Raw genomic sequence first — 19,214 nt, forward strand, 5'->3', positions numbered from 1 at the left:
AGACCATGGACTCCCATTTGATAAGGTTTTCTTTTAACCCTGGAGTCTTTTCAGAGATTAGGGTAAGAAAATTCATCTCTGCCGAGTTTAATCATAAGTGATAGTGAAATTTATCTACACTTGTCTCACCACACCACTTTATTTTAGAGGAAAAGTCTGACATCTTTGTGAAATATCCTGAGTTGTTTAGTTTTCTGAGATTGATACCACCTTTTCTTCTTTTTAGCCTGTTAGCTATGCTAAACAAAACAACTAGAAACAAGGGAGACAGCTAGCTTGACTTTGTCTGAAAGGTAACTCAAATCCCCTACCACCACCTCTGAACCTTACCACTTGATCCATAGAAATGTTCCAACCAAGGGGCAACCTCCGGTGCTGAGCAGTGAAACACATACGGAAGTGCCAAAAACTGCAGTTCATCGAATGGCCGCGTGGCCTGGCTCCAAAACAGAGCAATTTACATAGACCCCCCATGTTAAAATGCCAATTTTTACAGCAGAAATAAACATGTTTTACAGCGTGGTATAAAAATTGCTTTTGGTCTCTTTATCTAATTTCCCTATTCGTGACAACTGCGAAGAGGGGAATTTCTATATAACTCTTCCGTTATAATTATTAAGGCTTAAAGTTATGCATAATTAAGGGAGCGGTCGCTTTGATTGACAGGTTAGCGCCGTCAGTGGGCGCTAGCCGCTAGTTGTCTGCTCTGCTAGCTCTGCTAACAGCCTCTGCACTGATAATGTGTCTTGTTTGGTATAATTCCTTTAAGAAGCAATAATAACTATGACTATGTAAGCCAGTATCAATAATACATTTACCATCACATGTAACTTAGCTTTTTATATGTTATTAAACGTATTAAGTAACGTTGTATTCGAGTGTTCCATAGAAACGACTTGTGAACTGAATCATGTGAAAATTAAAACTGTTTGAAATTAAACTTTAACGTTACGCTGATTCACGGTAACACTGGCCACATTTCTGGTCGAAATATAGTGTTGCAAATTACGTTTATATTTGAAACAAGCATTTTTAAAATAATGCAGTATAATCTCAATAACAGATAGATCTTTAGGTCAAGTTTTATTGTATAGTTGCAGGTTAATTTACCTTGAGTAAGACAACTGGCAAACCGGGAGCAACGAGACCGCAGGGTGTGCTGTTGGCTTTTAGCGGGATAGCGCCGCGAGTAGCATACAGTACCATGTAGCCTAGCTTGGAAGCCTTCGCTAGCTTGGTAGCTTCGAGCTAGATGGGCGTGTTTCAGTAGCCACGCCCGCTTCCTATGTCCATATTTGGATTAGCCGGGAGTGGCCGGGAGGTAGACTGAGAAGATGTCGACGGTGGGAGTCGCTCACTTTGAGCTTCATTAAGTGCTCTTCACAAACCTATGAGTGACGCCACGGATACTACGTCCATTATTTATACAGTCTATGGTTCCAACACATTGCATATTTATTTAAATGCAGAAGACAACAAAGCTGGTTTTAAGTAGACTGGCATTTCACATCTCTATGCTAAGCTAAGCTAACTAGCTGCAGCTTCGCATACATCCAAAAATAAGTGGTGAAGAGTCAATTACCTTACCAAACTCTTAAGTGAGGCATTACAAACCCAACACGTGCAAGACTATCATTGGTGTAAAATGTGTCAATGTGTAAACACCTCTCCCATTGGTATATGTATGTGTGTGTGTGTGTGTGTGTGTGTGTAAGATATTCTCAAAAATATAGTTGTACACCACTGTTAAATATATTTCTGGTATTTTGCTCATATTGTCACCAATCTTAACTGTAGATTTACGGCTTGCATTGCTTTTAGAAGTCTTTGTTTAAATATTCTACCTGGGTGTATTTGTAAAATAAAACTAATGTAACTGTTGATAAATGTTTTACTTGGTGAAATATGTTTACCTCTTTCGTTAAGATGCCGCGTGATGCCACAGTGCAAAGCAACAAAACCTTTGCTTCATTTCAAAGTAGTGACTATGGGGCTCCATCTGGTGGTGAAAACAAGACATGTATCCAAGTTATGGTTATCAATAAATTGTGCACAGAAAAGGCTTAACTTCGGCTTTAAACCATCATTTATTTGTAAAATTAAAACTTGTGATGATGCTAACTTTAGGGTTGTCAAATATCGCTTTTATAATCCTATTGTAACAAAATAATGGAAAAACAATACCAATCTTATTTAGGGCAACCAAAACATCTGACATGCTCTAAACGTTAATAACAATTATTTGATGATGTTTCCTCTGCAGTTTCTGGAGCTGCTCAATAAAATATAACATCAGACATTGAAAAATAGATTTCCTTACAAAACAATTGTTATTTTACATGTCTTATCTACACAACAGCATTAAATTAAAAACAAAACATCAGCAAAATGTGAGTTGTGTAATATAAGCAACTAAAATAAACTATTGCATAAAAGGGGTCTTTGAAAAAGTGTTATCAATTAAAATATCATTGCTTTTTATAACTGACCCAACACATGCTCTTTTTTAGGCAGACACTTTTTTTTATATTAATCATAGATGCTAACACATCATAGACGTGTGTGCTCATGCTTGTCAAAACTCCCTTAACCCTTGTGATGAAAGTTAGAAACTTGTTCCCCTCACAAAAAAGATTGTCCAATATGTTTTGAAAAACAACCCCTGCATGTAACAATATATTTCCCAAAGAAAGAGGCCCGGTTTTCCAAAATGAGATGCTACAAATATCCCAAAGAAAGTTAGAAATCACTTCTTTTGCATTTAGTAACAGAATATGCCTGGTCACAGGTAACGGCTGTAAATCATCTCAATACAACACAGTCTTGATCGGCTTTGGAAATTCTAGCAAAATATTAAAAAAAGATCAAACGCACTACAAGATTTGCTAAATCTGCTCCAATTGGATTTTTGAGCAGACCAAGATAAAGGGTCAGCACCATTAGGTGATTTTCACTCACTCACTGTCCCAAGATGTCACAGGAAACACATGCACAAAATCATACATCATGGACATTTGTTTTTGGCAAGAGACAGCTTTCGGACTGATGAGCTTTTTACCAAGGCAGAAGGAATGTGTCATACAGCAGGAATGTTCTGTGATCTCTCTGCTGCCAAAGTAAAGTAATTACTGCTCCTTTAAAGTGGCTGGAAGTGCCTGGCACAGGGAATATTAGGAGTTAACCCACATCAATCCAACTAACTCTTAAAAAAAGTGACAATAGCAAGGCATGCACAAACAACACACTTCAGGTGGACACTGTTAAATAAATAGCGCTTGTAAGAAAAGACTTTGCACAGTGTGGTGTGACCCATGGATTCAGGTAGATTAATTCCAATTCACAATATGAAATGCACAAGCACATGCGAAACAGGGAAAAAACCCCCAAAAAACCTGAAGCTTAATGTAAGAATAATACCTCCCAAAGTAAGTCTTGAAAAAAATCCCATCATCCTGCTGTTATGTACTTTACTGAGAGGAAATGTAACAGCTGAAACCTCTGCAAGGCTGCCCTCTAGTGGACCAAACCCCTGATGAGCTCAAAATGCTTAAGAAGAAGAAACGCATGGAGTTTGTAAACTCGGATGAACTCAATAGTGTTGAATTTGAATGGAAATGTAAAGACAAACTGCATTAGCTGTGGCACATTGTTTTTAGGTTACATTTCTCTCTGAAAAAATTACTTTGCTCCCGATAACTGTAACATGTCTCCCTTACAAACAGAAAACTAAGACTTATGTATTGAATAAGAGCATCAGGAATCAGGTAGTGACTAAAGCTGCAACGCTTATTAGACTACTCAACTTCTTTGTAAAATCGATCAATCATTAATGGATTTTTCAAGTAGAAATGTCAGAAAATGTCGTGTTCAGCCTCTCCAATATGGATATTTCCTTTTTGTATTCCAAAAAGAAAATTAAACTGGATGTCTGGATTTTGGACTGACAAAACAAGACACTCCTTCTGGATTTTGAGAAACTATGACATTTGCTGACATTTTTAACTCCAATAAATGAATCCTTTAATCTTGAAATAATCTGCACAATAATTGATAAAAAAAAAAAAATGTTAGTTGCAGCCCTACAGGTAACATCAGCTTCATGTGTACAAAACAGCATAAGCAATAGTAGTTTTACACGTAGCAATGCCGCTTTAGTGTATACCAATAATATGATAGGCAAAATGGTGTCTAAAATGAATAAATGATAACTAACAGTCTGACACTACAACAATAAACCTTGGCAAGGCTGGCTGGTCGTTGACTGAAGCGTGCTAGCGCACACACACACACACACACACACACACACACACACACACACACACACACACACACACACACACACACACACACACACACACACACACACACACACACACACACACACACACACACACACACACACACACACACACACACACACACACACACACACACACACACACACACACACACACACACACACACTTCCGTGGAGCTACAGGTATGTGTCCTGATCTGTGCTGCTAAGGCTTTGTGTGGATCGCTGAAGTGAAGTTTCTTTGGCAGGGGGAACATCTGTAGGAGGCGCTTGCTGCTGCTGCTGCTGCTGCTGCTGCTGCTGCTGCTGCTGCTGCTGCTGCTGCTGCTGCTGCTGCTGCTGCTGCTGAAGGGGGTCAGTTTCAGTCTCTGGCACAGTCTCCGGCACAGTCTCCGGCACAGTCTCCGGCACAGTCTCCGGCACAGTCTCCGGCACACTCTCGGGCACACTCTCGGGCACACTCTCGGGCACACTCTCCGACACAATCTCCGACACAATCTCTGGCAGAGTCTGTGGCGTGTCAATGATGACTCGAGGTGGAGCGGGTGGATCTGAGGGTGGTGGCGGAGGAGGGTCACTGGGAAGAGAGTAAGGATTCGGGATATCCACGATGGGCAGGGACTTCTTTATGCTTCTCTTCTTCTTCATGCTTTTCTTTTCTTCCTTTCCCTTCTTCAACTGCGGGATGGGCTGAGGCACATCCAGTACGATGGTGGGGTTCTGCTGCAAGTCCTGGCGCCTCGGAGGTTCGGCCAACATGATGATCCGGGCACCGTGCAACCTTGGGGGGGATTTAAAATTCAGCTCTCCGCGGTTCTTCTTCCAGCGCTTCAGCTGGGTGTGATTCTCCCTTTCCACGTCTCGCGCTGTCACTGGTACCTCCAGAATCTGCAACAGGAAGAGACACGGCATTAGGTCACAGCTGGAGTCAACATATAGATCCTTTTCTTAGGAACTGCGTGGGAGAAGACTAGCGGCGGCTGGAAAATACAGTATCTTCCATCCACATTTGGCCATTGTGTTAAAAATTTGAACTCGTCATTAAATGCTAAAGGGCCTCAGGGCTGGATAGTGATCCACAGTCAAGACAACCCTTCATATAAGAGGCGGTATTGTTAGCCTGGACAGAGACTCACACAAAGCCAGGCTCAGGAAGCAAATACTGACCAGCCAGCACTCTGGTCAATTTGTCTCTGTATCACTTCAATACACACTGAGACTCTCTTCCTTTTTCTCGGCTGCGTTTTCTAAGCACCCACTGTTCCTGAGCGACACAACACTCCACTACATCATTAAAGCACTATGCCAAAGGACTTCTTGTCATAAACAAAGACCTTTTATTCCTCAAAACTTCTTTATTCTGCATTCAGAGCATTAATATACAAGCAAAGAACTATCTGCTATATAATGGAGAAATGGAGTAAAAGCGTCCTGAGTGTAAATTAAGTCAAACTCATTCTGTGTCCTAGGTTATTTAGGTAGTACCGATACTCAGGCCTACTTTTCATTAAGATTACATAAAATAACCCTATTTTGATTGCCGTATTGAAAGTCAGGTGTTCACTACACCATGTTGCTGCTCTGCTGCCGTTACCTCTCGGACCAGGAAGCCCTCCTGCATGTATCGAGGCTCTATGGACCTGAGGAGCTCCATGGTCTCATACTGTCCCTGGTAGGCTTTCAGCTTCTCCCGAGTTCCCAGCATGCACTTCAGCAGCACCAAACCCACACGAAAGATTATCTTCACTCCTGTGAGAGGAAGAGGAGCCAGGTGGTTGAGCAGCAGTGTGAAAACATTGTAACAACATCTTGCACCAAAGTGCTATAAGCCAAAGTTACCGTCACAGAGGAACATGTCCCAGACACGCAGCACAGAGGCCCAGGGCAGCGTCCTGGAGAAGGCACACATAAACCACTCAGTCATGTAGAGGATGGGGTCGATCTTGTGTTTCTCCAGATGGCGGTAGGCTAGCGGGGAGACACGTCGCAGCAGAGCGAACAGGATCTCTCCATCCAACTGTATCGCTTCCTGAAAGAGACACAGGTAGGAAGGCATAAAGGGAAGACAAAGGCCATTGTCCTCTACACATGACTGAAATCTGATATGCATGTTCATCCATTAAAAATAAACTAGGATAAATGCATCATGTTGCAGTTTGTTTTTCCACGGAAACATTTGATTAGTAAGTCATGTTTTCATTAAAAATTGATTACCTAATCTGAAAACAATGAACAGTAACCACCAGGCAAAATGAATAACTCAAGATTACACAAGTATGCAATGCAATGATGAATTATGGTCTGGCAAGATTGACAACGCCCCATTGGTTTCATCAGTGAATTACTGAGCGCTCTGCAGCAACAACAATGCATTCCAGTTTTACTGTAATTGCAGACAAAGCCTGGTTAGCTCATATGGATTATAGTTGTTGTTAAAGCAAAATCAGTTTAAGTAAATATATATATATATATATACACATATATACATAACGCCTGGTGATGTCATCATGCATGCTTGTATATGTCTCAGTCTCACCAGGCCAGGACTGTAGTAGCCAGGAAGGTACTTCTCACAAATTTGGACCAGTCCCCAGAAGGCATCCTGTGGAAACACAAACACATGATGTCAGAAGAACACTTTGGACCTGATCTTTTCACAGGATATTTCCACGTGTTCACATGAGAGGAAGGTTAATCCTCGAAATTCGGACTTTGATGAAAAAAGCTTTATATGGTTAAGAAAAGAAAATGATGTTAACACTTCGAGAAAAGTCACTTTAAGTAACTAAATTACCACTACAAACACTTTCACTATGGTGGGTCATGTAAGGACACAAAATCACTTCTAAATAGTCTGCCCTTTTAATGTTCATCATATGCCAACAACGCCGTTTATTTGCATAATTAACGAGATTTGAGGGAATTTTCCCCTTGATCTGCAAAATCGTTTCTGCATTTTAGGCATATAACTTGTCTCTAAAGAGTTTTCTGGTGTTACCGTACTTCAAAAAGTCACATATCAAAGGGATGATTGGCAGAAATCATAGGATATTTGGAAACCAAATGAACTTAGCCGGGGAATGATAAACAGAATTATTTTTTACAATCCCGATTGAGACAATAGTCAAGTTCTACTGCTGTGAACTGGGAAACAAACATCTACACCCTAAAAGAGTCACCATGGCTGCAGTCTGTAATACTCAAGCTACTATTCAGCTTCTGGAGCAGCTCCAGGTTTAATCTCTTGAGATGACATCATCTGTAGAGTCTGCCTCTAGGCTGTTTGGATTAAAAATACACTTGTCGAAGGTCAGGTATTAAAACAGAGCTTTGAAATTTGTTAGAAAGAGCAAGTGTGATTTCTATTTTATGAGTGGATCTCATTTTTGAAGAGCCAAAATATTAACAAGCCTTTTAGAACTGGTACAGAAAACAGTTCTAAAAAGCCTACCAACATACAGCATTGTTACACTTGTTTATATTGGGTTTGTGGCTGAGGCACGTACCTCGGCAGGCATGTGCATAAGCAAAACAGCAGCGATAGGAGCTTGAGCCTGGCAGTATCCCTCCTCTGGTCTGTACAGAGTGTAGGCCTTAAGAACACGGAACAGGTCCTGCTGCCTGCATATCGTCAAAAGAACATTACACACAACAGTTAAAAAGTCATATTTATTGTAAAAAAGGACATGAATCCCCGAGTGTAATATCAGAGAGCATACCCGTGTCCTCCCCGAGACACAAACATCTCATGGAAAGGAAACTGTCGATGGAGGTCTTTCTCAATCACATCTACCCATTTAGGGTCTCCAGGCTGGCTATCCAACTCCTGAAATAAAACACATGAAGGCGACTGTGAGATCTCTTTACTAAATACTAACAACATTCAGGGCAGAGTGCTTTTACATTTAAACAATCCAGGAAGTGTGTATTCTCTAAAACTCACTCAACACTAAAAGTAGTTTATTTGAATACTCAGCACAGCTGGAATAAGTAATCCAAAAAGGGAAGTTAAAGCTTGTCTTGGATCATTTATTTCTGAGCTCAATGTATTCAAAGGCTGTATGCAAATCAAAGGCTCGATATGATCATGGACAATCCTGTATGCTGTCGTTATATAGATGCATTTGTAAAGTGTTTTAAGCACTGTATTTAAAACTTAATTTCTGTCTTTTGGGTATGGTTGCCTGGAAAAGTTTCCCAAAATGTAAGATATTTATGAGTCTTATGAATGTAAATTCTTATATGTAAAGAAGGTTATAACAAACTTAAATTCAGACAACTAAGACTTTTTTTCTTTCGTTAATAAATGTGTATTTCACTCACCTGAATAAGAATAAAAGCTGTATAATGAGCTATTTATAATCACTACATTTTAGGCTTATTGAAATACACTGAAATGGCTCCAGTCCTGTTCAGAAGACGTCAGGGTTCTCAACAAGAGAAGTAACGAGTGGCATGGCCAGTTTCAGTAACAATTTCTCATGAAGTGTAAAAACATGAAATGCAAAATACAGCCTAAAAGAAGCTGCTGAGAGGAAGGGGAAGAGAAATCTCTCTGACCTGAAACTTTCCGTGGTTTTGCTCTTTCTTCACCTTTCCCCCCGACAGGTAGAGCCATGCACGGCCTCGGAGGGCAGGAGGAATTCCTTTCTGGCACCGCAGTCTAACCTGAGAGAGAGGACGATCACCAAGTTAAGTACAGCAAAAAGGGAAACTAGTCACACAATTTCTTACCTCAAGCCAAAAAAGGCTGGTATAATATGATCAGGCAGTGGTAAAAGCTTGGTACCACTAACTTGGTATTGTTTCCTTCTCTTGAACACATGTGCAATACAGCGATCTGTTCAAACCTCTGAGTAACAGCTCACCGTCAGCTGTGAAAAACACCTCTTAAAAATATTGACCCAGGTTAACTGAAAGTGTATGTGACATGTATGTGGCCAGTATTTGATCAAATACTCGCTACATCTATCACAAGTTAAACAACATACGTTTCCAGTCCGCATAAGAATTTTTAAAAGGCCGGGCCTACCAGTTAAAGTGTGGCAGCATTTATTTAACTTGATAATAGTTAGCAGTGCAATGCTTCGACGTAGGGGTCTTTATCTAGTGAACATAAAAAACATGGCATGTAGATTGGTGCATGCCATATACAACCAACGTTGCTGGAAGGAAACTCTTACAGGTTCCAGATCATCTGCATAAGCAGCAGGGTGTGTCTACTTCACAGTGTTGGCGTATGGTATTTACCTCAATCCTCAGCAAGGGGTACTTCTCTCTTTGAAACTTTCACTACTGTGAGTTCAAAATACATTGCAAGAAACATTTCCTTCAGCATCTGACTCCTATGGACCAAACCCTGACTTTTGTGTACAGTTTTGGTCAAAGAGACCCTGACACTGACTGAATCATTCACTCACATTACTTTAAGTGTACCGAAATACATCCTTGCTTATTTGCTTGGTATTGAATCTGAATGGACATTGGCCTAGATGACCCAAACTGTGTGTAAACAAGTACATATCACCTTGGAATACCTCATGCGTAGCTTGGACTCAGTGTCAAAATAGCAGTGGTTCTATAATCTTGCTTACAGAGTCACAAGCGACTATTAAAACAATACTGTACTGATAGTGGTATTGGTTTGTTGCATTAGACATTCTCGTGCATTTGTTTTTCTGTTATGGAACTGGCATGCTTCTCCAAGGAGAGTCTGCTGTTATATTATTGTGAACCAAAGGAGCAGAGTAAAGAATCCCAGGTATTTGACAGGGTCTTGCTGCTCCAACAAACTGTTTATTCTTCTCCTGGCTGTATTTGATTCAGAAAATCTATCTTGCATTTAAGTACAGCTATACTTTAAACTCTCTACACCTTTATTACATGGCTCAGTGTCTCTAAGGAAGTCACAACGGCCCAACCCTGAGACTCAGATTGTCTATTTGTCACATGGTGCACGAGGCCATAGAGGGATTGGCTGTGTCCTGCCCTGTTGCTGACTCATGGAAAAGAGGTGAAGTTGCAGCTCCGTGCTGAATTGCTGAGAGCGTTCTTACACAGAACTAGCCAGACAAGTGAAGCCGCAAATAATTTGCCCACAAAATTCTTGGTGCAATCAAATACTTGAGCAATGTAATTTGCTGTGTCTGATCATGTATACAAACTATCCAGGAATGAGAAAGTGGTGCCTGGTGACTATGGTGGAAAATAGAAACAAATAACACATTCAGATCTGGCAAATAAACCTGGCTAGCATCGTACAAAACATACAGACCAGCCACTTGTGTGTCATTGAGTTAGTTATTGCGGCTGACCTTATTGAATCTCTTGATCATCCACTTGTCCCAGTGGCTGAGCATGTCAAGCCACTTCACTTCCCTTTGCCGGAGCACCTGGGGAGGCAAATCCTGCGCTCTGGGGACAAAGGCAAAGTTAAACTAAATTAGATCAACATTGAATTCTAATTTGAACGATCAGTGTATATATTTCTTTATAAATAAGTCTGAAAGAAAACTATGAATTGGTTACAAATATAAAGTAGGTTTTTTTGTGGCAGTGTGATAGGAGGGTGTGACAGCAATAAGAAAACATCCTCAGAAGGGCTGCTCATCTTTCTGTGTGTGCCAACAGATCTTCGTGGGTGGCCAATCGCTCATATGCAGTATAATATAACAACCACCACCAGCCTTGTTTTGGGGAGACTATAAAAGACATAAACTTAGATGTAGCAGATTTCATGGCAAAGCCTGTTTAACCTCAAAGAGCTGCTCGAAGGATTTGACTGTCTCATGATGTAATTCAACTTCTTTTACGAGGAAGAAAAAAAGAGGGAGTGTGTCTCATACTCCCAAGCAGAAAAATAAATTGTAGTCCAACCTACATTATGAATGAGGGTTGATGCTCTACTAAGGTATGTAATTTTCTCATCAACACAAGCCTGTAATCATAGGGTTCAAACGTCTTCAAAGACCTCTTTTTAAAACTTGGGGCAGCCCTCTTTAGTTAAAAAAAAAGTGTAGGCTATATGTTCAAAATAATTTAAACAATGTGTTATATTCCAGCTTCAGCTTCTTAAAAACGTTCAGCACTGATGAAATTCTTTCAATCTCTGCCAAACAGTGCAAGTTAAACCATTGGTTTGTGACCACCGATAAAGATTTGAGCCAAAAGAGGCCCTCTAGTAACAGGGCACCAGAGCTTTGGCTCCAAGTCTGCCAAAACCCCAGAAACAGGAAGCTCCCAGCCAGCCAGTGCTTGGCACCACTTTCACTCTCTCCTTCCACTATTTCAGTGTTATAAAGGGCTCAAGGCCCCCAGTAAAAAAGGGAAGAAAGAAAGGCCTTCTTAAAAATCAACACTGCAATTGCCTCAAAAGCTATGAATACAAGTATTCAGATGTAATCAATAAATAGGACAATGTGAATTGCCACAACAACAAAAAAAGCAAATATACCTATGAGAAAACCTCATGTACTGTACTTAGGTACAATTTTAAGGATCTTGCTGCATCTTCACCAGCTTTGATAACACTTTAATACATCAATAATCATAATGACAAAACATGTAATATATATTATTCGGAAATGGGCCGATCAGCATAATGAGTACTTTTACTTTTGATACTACTAATATCTTTTGTTGCTTATACTTGTGTACTTTTACTTGAGTAGCATTTGGAATTCAGGACTTTTACTTGTACCAGAGTATTCCTGCACTCCGGTACTTCCACTTACTTAAGTACATGATCTAAATGCGTCTTCCATCTATGTTCACGTTATCAACCAATATTGTGTTTGCATGTGGCTTTTATATTTGGCATATTGGGAGAGGCAAACATAACAAACACATTGTGCCACGCAGCTGGTGGACAGATTTGTAAATAGGGACCAAGACAACAACACAACTTGTGGTATGAAACCACAACTACATTAACTTATACACTTGGTTCTCAATTTTGGGTGAATCAAAAACAATCATTGACCATATTTAATTTGCTGAATTAAGCTGGAAAGACAACACAGTCAGTGGCAATGAATCACTGTGGAGACAAACTTACGAGCCGTCCGTCTGCTGTGCCCCACCAATGAATCCATATTTGTCGGTCTGTCTGTCGCTGGTGAATCCATTGATCTCTGAATCCGATCCCAGAGAGCTTTCGTCGTCCATGCGACTGCTGCTAATAGTCCGGACACTCATTGTGTCGAAGGATTGCCGGCCGTTTGCTAGTTGGGCCATGTTAGCAGGACAGCTAGCTGGTTAGCTAACGTCAGCTCGCTTGTTGACAGCCCAAAGTCAGAACTGCTTCTCTGCATATGAACTGAACCGCAGCGACGCCATGATTTTTTCTTTTTTTGAAGGGAGTTAAACTTCCCAACTCTCTGTAAATGTTATCTAACTTTAACTGCCAGTTAACACAAAATAGGTAACAGCTAACTATGTAAACGTGAATGCGTATTCAGATTTAACATGAGCTAGCTAATGTTGCTAACCTAAAGTTAGCCGTAACTGCTGGTACCAACCATGGATGTATAAAGAGAACTGGATACAGCGTTGGAGGCGGGACCCTGTTCATTCCTATGAGAGTTGCTCAGTGGCTCATGAAGCCAAAATACCATACCTCTCAAGAGCAAGAAGTACCCGGACGTAGGCCAAGAGAGCATGTGCACTTGAGTTTTCCTTAAGCCACCGCCTCCGATCTCCCGCTCCCTGAAATGAATGGAGAGGAAAAACAACTTCGACACTAACAACTCTTAACCCTAAAGATTTAAATAATGTCTAGAAAAGTGTTGTTGCTGGATAGACGTCACGGACTAACAGGGAAGTTGTACTACCGCCGTTTGGCCACTACAAAAATGTGCTTCAATGTCCGGCACACTTCCTCGGGGATCGGTGCCAACACAATCCAAAACTATTCCTACGCTTCCTTCAACAAACTAAAGTTGTGCCGTCCGGGTTTTGTTCCATAATTATTCATTCACCAACTTCGTAGCTGGTAAACAGACGAGTTAATGTTGTTTCTGAGCAAACAGGTGTGTTGTTTAGATGTCCAGTCAGATTTTTGCCTCAACCTTGTCCTGGGTTGGTTACTTTTACCCTGTCGATGCCACGGTTACCTCTAGTGTTTGCCTTGGGAAATATACCTTATTTCTCATTTAATTGTTTTATTTAAGAAGGGACAATGACGATGCAATTTAATCAACATGAGCACTCGAGTCTATTAAGTAAATGTGGCGGATTTAGCCATAGAGGCTCATTTTCATATGCAGTCCCTGGCAGATTGATGGCATTAAAAGAAAACAAGAGCACATAAGCACAGGTGAAAGATGATCAGCAGAATTATAACAAATAAGTACAATTGACTCACGATTGCAGCACATATGCCCATTTTAAAAGCCCTTATATATAAAACCATTTACACCACATTGTCTGTTAACTAGTTTTACAGAGTATGTCTAGGACTGAGATCAAGGTTAACCGTTATTGATCCCCTAGGAGTTTTCCAGTTACTTTTTTTTTCAACACACAAACACACACCTTTTTTACCATCCACCTTAATTGACAACCTACGTTTTCTTCAGTTTGAAACGGGAATAAAACAAGTGTTAGTATCAATGTATCCTTCTTTCCCCTCCAGCTGACTCCAGGGATCTGATAAAGTACAAGGAGCAGTGGGAAGCTTATTTCCAATCACTTAAAGACCAACTTATCACTTTTGTACAGAGTGTGATGCCTTGATTAATCACTCATTGTAAGTGCAATTTTTCTAACATAAAACATAATCATGAAGCAATAACAAAATAACTGTTTTTAAAATGTATTTATTCAGTATTATGGGGCTCTAACATGTTACAATTTGAAGATACGATATAGCATATATCCTCAGGAACAAATCAAGAGTTGATCCAAGAGTATGAACCAATAGTATGATGCCTTCCAGGCAGTGTACAGCATAATTCCTTTAGCATTGCAAGTACATTTTTAATTAACTAAAATGAAATCGAGAGACAAAACAAACAGAAGAAAAATCATGTCCTTCTTGCAGCATGGCTCACTTCTTTCTTCCACCTCTCTCCTTGAGAGCCAAGTGAATGACTGAACCGTTGTTCATGTTGTAATAAGCCAGGGAATTAGAATCCTTAATGAAGATGCCCTAAAAAGGAACAAGAAAATACCAAATATTAGTATTATCAGTTAGTTAAAGGGTAAGAAATGAAGGTTTACGATTAGGAGGTTAAAAGAAAAGTTTACCTCATACTGTAACTTCTGTTTCCCTGCTGCCATGCCTGTAGCTTCATGGATTTTTACTTTAATAACAGACACCTGCAGAGACATTTGAGATCCTTAAAAATGCAGTACAGTGCAATGCTTTACACTTAATCAAAATAAAGAAAAGAAAGAGTTTAACTTTATGGAAACATGTGCATACCTGATCTGTGAGTGGGACAGTGAAATTCAGCACTTGGCCATTTAGCTTCCATTCGGTCTTGTCCTGCATGTTGGGGACCTGTACTTTAACTGCAACAGGACCCTAAAGAGGAGGAAAAAAAAATCAAATGATGGAATGAAACACTGTGCTTTTCTCAGTCATCACAAGTGAAAATAAACATGGGAAAACTTTACTTTGTGTTGCAAACATTACTCTTAAAAAATAAAAAACATAACTCAGTGCTTTGATCTGATTATTAGTTTGTATATTTGAAATCCTGCCAATACATTTATATCTAATAACAGTTTGAAGCCTGTATTTCTGTGTCTTCCTGCAGATCACTAAAAATAGATCATCAACATTTCAGTGCTCTCACAAACCTTATTTCTACGAAGGAACTCCTCCTCTGGCATAAGGTTGTCCTCTGTCTTCATCTTTTTGTTGACTGGCTCATCCTCATGAGGTGGGGGTGGGTGGGATGGTGGAGCAGGAGCAGAGCTCGGGGGTTGTGGTACTGGAGGGGCAGGGACGAATGCTGGAAGAAAACGTTTATTTTTATTAGATTGATAAAAGCCAGAGTCCTATGTGAGACAGGTTGGTCTAATTTGCAAAACAAGGCATATTTATTTTGGATGTTAGCGATTTATGTATGCGTCTTCATCTTACCGGTTGGAACCACCATGGGGGGTGGTCTCGGCGCCATAAGGTGAGAAGATGGAGGCATGGGGACCACATTGATGCGGGGACCAGGAATCATTGGAGGCATTGAGGCTATGACTTGTCCAGATGCAAGGCGGACCACAGGAGACAAAGGTGGCCTTTGCATTACAGGTACAGCAGACAGGAGAGTGGTGCGCACTGGTGCCATCTGTTTAGAAAGAACACATTAGAAGGTTATTATTTATTAATCATTTAGTTTCATTAACAATTAACTGTTTTTTTTAATTACTCACCGAGTGGGGTGGGCGAGCCATTGACATTGGGGGATTGGGTTTCGGCATATTCATTGGGGGCATCGGAGGCTGATGATGATGAATGTCACTGGGCTTGCTTGGGCCAATTTTCTCTTTCGAGTCATCCTCTCCCACTAGCCCTTTGGCCTTGTGAATGGCTTCGATCTGCTCCTGCAGGGTGATGTTGGCCTGTGCTGCCTGCTGGGTACGAGCCATGCTTCCGGAGTGGCCATCCCAAGTAACCTTGTAACATGAAAAGATCAAAAACATATCGAGTCAATTTTATCCAACTCAGGAATTATTTATACCTAACACTGTAGTATAACTTTACTGACCTTCTCCTCCGGCTTCTGGATCTCTTCTTCACCAATCTTCTTACCGATGGCAGTCTCTTCCACACCGAAGATATCTGTACGCCTCTCAGCCAGTTGTTTCAAGCTGCTCTCGATATCCAAACCAGGGGCATATACTTCGTCTTCAGTCTGCCTTTCTCTGATGCTGCGGTCCCTTTGCTCCAGCCAGCGCGGATCAAGCAGACCAATGCGCATGTGCTCTTGCATTTTACTGGCTTGGATCTTCTCACCAGTAATTGGTGAGATGAGGTACTCATCTGGAGTAATAATTGAGGGCGGAGGCTTGGAAGCTGTAAGAAATAAAGCATGAGATAAATACAGTGCACATAGAAAAAGCTTGCACTTTGTATTCCCTTGTCTAAGAAAGCATCTGTCACCTTTGGGATCGTAGTCTTTCCTAATGATAACCTGGTCTGGAGTTGGGGGCAGAGGCGGTGGCATGGGGTTGTCTGGTGGCAGTGGTGCTTTATCATCGTCGTCATCAGATCCCTGGAGAGAGCAGGAATGGGAGAATGATAAATTGTTACCAGCATTTATTGTTATTATATTCTCTTTTCAAGAATAAATCAGAAAACAAGAGTTGTTAAAAAGGTTAATGGGAAAAGAAAAAGGGGGCAAAGAACCAGCCTTGGCTGCAAGTGACTTTTATTTTTATCCAAGGGGATTTCATTAAATATCTTGCTTTGTCAGTCCGAAACCCAAATGTAGTTATCTTTCAAGATATTAAAATCTAGACAAATCAAGACATTTCTACATTTGAGGGGCTTAAATGTTTTGGAGGAAAATTTACTTTTAATCAAAATATTTCCAAAAAAAAGTTCAGTTGAATTACTTATTCATCAGAGCAACTGCAATTAAACCAAGGTAAATAATATAAAAAGGCACAATGATAAATAACTTAATCAGTTCTTACCTCATCCATATCCTGCAGCTGTGTGTCTTGATCCGGTTGGGAGTGTTGACCTGGGGCCCGAGTCTCCCTTTCATCATCTTCATCCTCACTCTCAACCTCCATCTCCACCTCCTCGCTCTCCCCATACTTCTCGTAGCGCTCTTGGATCAGGATGCGAGCGCCAAGCTCCTCTGGTGTGGTGGGCGGGGGGAAGTGACCTGGGAAAATAGAGATGCCAAATAATGATAAATTATTCTAGTTACATGATGAGGCTCACGGGATTAAAGGTTCTAATGATTGTGGTTGTTTTACCTTGTTCGTTGGGCTGGAAATCCACAGTCTCAACCACAACAAAGTCATGCCAGTCAATTTGGGCATATGCCACACGCTCTTTCTCTCTTTCCTCCTCCTCTTTCTTTCTCTCGCGCTCCTGGAACTTTGCCCATTCAACACGGTACCTCACCTGATGGTTGGAAAGAACATCATATTAACATGGGCTACACGCTATTAAGTTCTTCTGAAAAACGTTCACAATTAAAGGGGATTACCTGATCCATAACCTCTCTTGGATTCTCAGACTCTCTCTTCAGCTTGATCAGAAGGCCTTTGGGAGGGATCAGAATCTACATGATGCCGGAAAAGATTGACAAACAGTTAAGCAGAACCACCAAGACAAAAATGAAGAAAAGCAGAGAGACAAGTTGTTGGTTTACCTTAGTGTACTGTTCAACCAGTTTTGTGAAGTAGTTGAAGAGGCTGTGTTGTGGTCGCAGAAAGTCAAACTGGTAGTTCCTCTGTTCTTTCTGCATGAGCTGGGTAAGAAACTGGCGGCCATTGCGAGCAACAAACTGAGCAGTCAGCTTGACAACATCCAGATCAAATGCTGAGATTGATGGGGGATCTGCAATGAACTCATACTCAGGAGGTGGTTCTTTGGGGACAACTGTCTCTTGAATCACCTGTGACTGTACCTTTTGACAAATAGAAAGTATTAATTGTCAAGATGAAAATACTACCAATTGTTAGAAAATAAAAAACAAGAGCAGAATGAAATGTCTTACTTTTGGAAGCTGAGCCTGCAGCATGGCCTGCTGCATAACCTTAGGCACTGCTGCAGACGGTTCCTGCCCTTTACCCTCCTTGAATTCATTGACTTTGTGACGATAGTAGGCATGGTAAGGGTCGTTAGGGTTGAGAAAATTAAACTTTGGATTGTTGATCTCATTCTGACGGATTCTTGCTTCGAACTCTGGCCCGTTTCTGTGAAATTAAAAAGAATTTGGGAAATCATAGAACCTTGTATCCTGTTAAGATTTGCAATCGTATAAAATACACATGTGGAGTTACCAACCTGGCAACAAAGCTGGCTGTCTTGTCAACGATGTTTCGAACCTCAGGAGGTGGATAAATGATCCCAACAATGGGTTTAGTAGCAGGGGTTTCTTCTACTGGTGCATCATTCTGTTGGCAAACAGGTACATGTTAGGCTGAAAACAGAAACAAATGCAAAATATATATAAACATTACAATCTATTAATTCATACATTTCGCTGTCTTCTTATTGTAAAAAGTTAAGGTAACTGCTTACAGTTGGGTAAGATACTTACTGAAGCAGTTAAGTAAGTATCCTATTTTACGTTAAACACAACGGTGTTCCTGGAGAGTAAAGTTCGTGATTTTTAAATGAAAGATGTCAATATAAATACACAACAAACTAAAGTCCGCCGCTCGTCCGTTGTATTGGAAGTCTAGTAGAAGTTTTGCAGGTATTTCGAAAGATTTTTTTTGTTGTGAATGGAGCCTTGAAGCTAACTACAAGCTAAGCGAGCTGCATCATTATAGAGATTGTCTAAAATAGACTCTACCTGCCCTGAAATTCAAATGTATGATAGTCGTTTCCAAGTACAGTACATTGTTTTTTAGTTTCCCCAACAGAAACATTATGTGTGCTAAATGCTAACATTCGCCAGCTAGTAGCTGTATATTCACCTTGTTGTTGGGCTCCGGCTGAACGATCTGTACAGGCCCAGGCGGCATGGCGATGTCCTTTTCTGGGTAATTGGAAGTAACCTGCAGAAACCCAACCAACGAGAATACTTTATTTGCTAGAAATACACCTATTATAGCACATATCATGCAACAAACACACTCTTTAACAGCTAAAGCTCTACATTTGCTATATTTCACCACTTACCGCGTCGCGCTTTCGTTAACTCAATGGAGACGTATTACTTCCGGACACCGGCTGCAAAGCATTATGGGACCAGTAGTACTTTTTTTTTTTGCAGGTTGC

At 40.7% G+C, this 19,214-nt stretch overlaps 2 protein-coding genes across 2 annotated transcripts; both read right to left on the reverse strand.

The window, feature by feature from the left end:
• Nucleotides 1-2,068: 2,068 nt before the first annotated feature.
• LOC134873790 (TBC1 domain family member 10A-like) lies at nt 2,069-13,302 on the reverse strand. Its single transcript, XM_063897647.1, has 9 exons — nt 12,354-13,302; nt 10,612-10,711; nt 8,858-8,965; nt 8,017-8,123; nt 7,804-7,918; nt 6,834-6,899; nt 6,137-6,326; nt 5,892-6,046; nt 2,069-5,185 (listed from the first exon to the last, which is right to left on the reverse strand). Exons 1-9 carry the CDS (start codon nt 12,530-12,532, stop codon nt 4,475-4,477), a joined length of 1,731 nt encoding a protein of 576 aa, XP_063753717.1. The 5' UTR covers nt 12,533-13,302; the 3' UTR covers nt 2,069-4,474.
• Nucleotides 13,303-14,099: 797 nt separating this feature from the next.
• sf3a1 (splicing factor 3a, subunit 1) lies at nt 14,100-19,214 on the reverse strand. The gene is made up of 16 exons (XM_063898304.1): nt 19,116-19,214; nt 18,911-18,991; nt 18,273-18,382; nt 17,983-18,181; nt 17,635-17,892; nt 17,470-17,544; nt 17,234-17,384; nt 16,943-17,139; nt 16,407-16,518; nt 16,012-16,319; nt 15,677-15,919; nt 15,390-15,591; nt 15,104-15,258; nt 14,724-14,825; nt 14,546-14,617; nt 14,100-14,447 (listed from the first exon to the last, which is right to left on the reverse strand). Exons 2-16 carry the CDS (start codon nt 18,956-18,958, stop codon nt 14,346-14,348), a joined length of 2,334 nt encoding a protein of 777 aa, XP_063754374.1. The 5' UTR covers nt 18,959-18,991; nt 19,116-19,214; the 3' UTR covers nt 14,100-14,345.

Source organism: Eleginops maclovinus, chromosome 12 (assembly GCF_036324505.1).
Source record: "Eleginops maclovinus isolate JMC-PN-2008 ecotype Puerto Natales chromosome 12, JC_Emac_rtc_rv5, whole genome shotgun sequence".
Taxonomy (NCBI): Eukaryota; Metazoa; Chordata; class Actinopteri; order Perciformes; family Eleginopidae; genus Eleginops; species Eleginops maclovinus.

What these genes read in the sequence shown, in the direction of transcription:
- LOC134873790 (XM_063897647.1), bottom strand. Translation starts at nt 12,532, where the DNA reads ATGGCCCAACTAGCAAACGGCCGGCAATCCTTCGACACAATGAGTGTC. An exon ending in GCACAGCAGACGGACGGCTC is followed by an intron (nt 10,712 to 12,353) that starts GTAAGTTTGTCT and finishes CTTTGTCCCCAG; the next exon opens with AGCGCAGGATTTGCCTCCCC. An exon ending in TGATCAAGAGATTCAATAAG is followed by an intron (nt 8,966 to 10,611) that starts GTCAGCCGCAAT and finishes CCTCTCTCTCAG; the next exon opens with GTTAGACTGCGGTGCCAGAA.
- sf3a1 (XM_063898304.1), bottom strand. Translation starts at nt 18,958, where the DNA reads ATGCCGCCTGGGCCTGTACAGATCGTTCAGCCGGAGCCCAACAACAAG. An exon ending in AGCCGGAGCCCAACAACAAG is followed by an intron (nt 18,383 to 18,910) that starts GTGAATATACAG and finishes GTTTGCCAACAG; the next exon opens with AATGATGCACCAGTAGAAGA. An exon ending in AACAGAAGTTACAGTATGAG is followed by an intron (nt 14,448 to 14,545) that starts GTAAACTTTTCT and finishes GTTCCTTTTTAG; the next exon opens with GGCATCTTCATTAAGGATTC.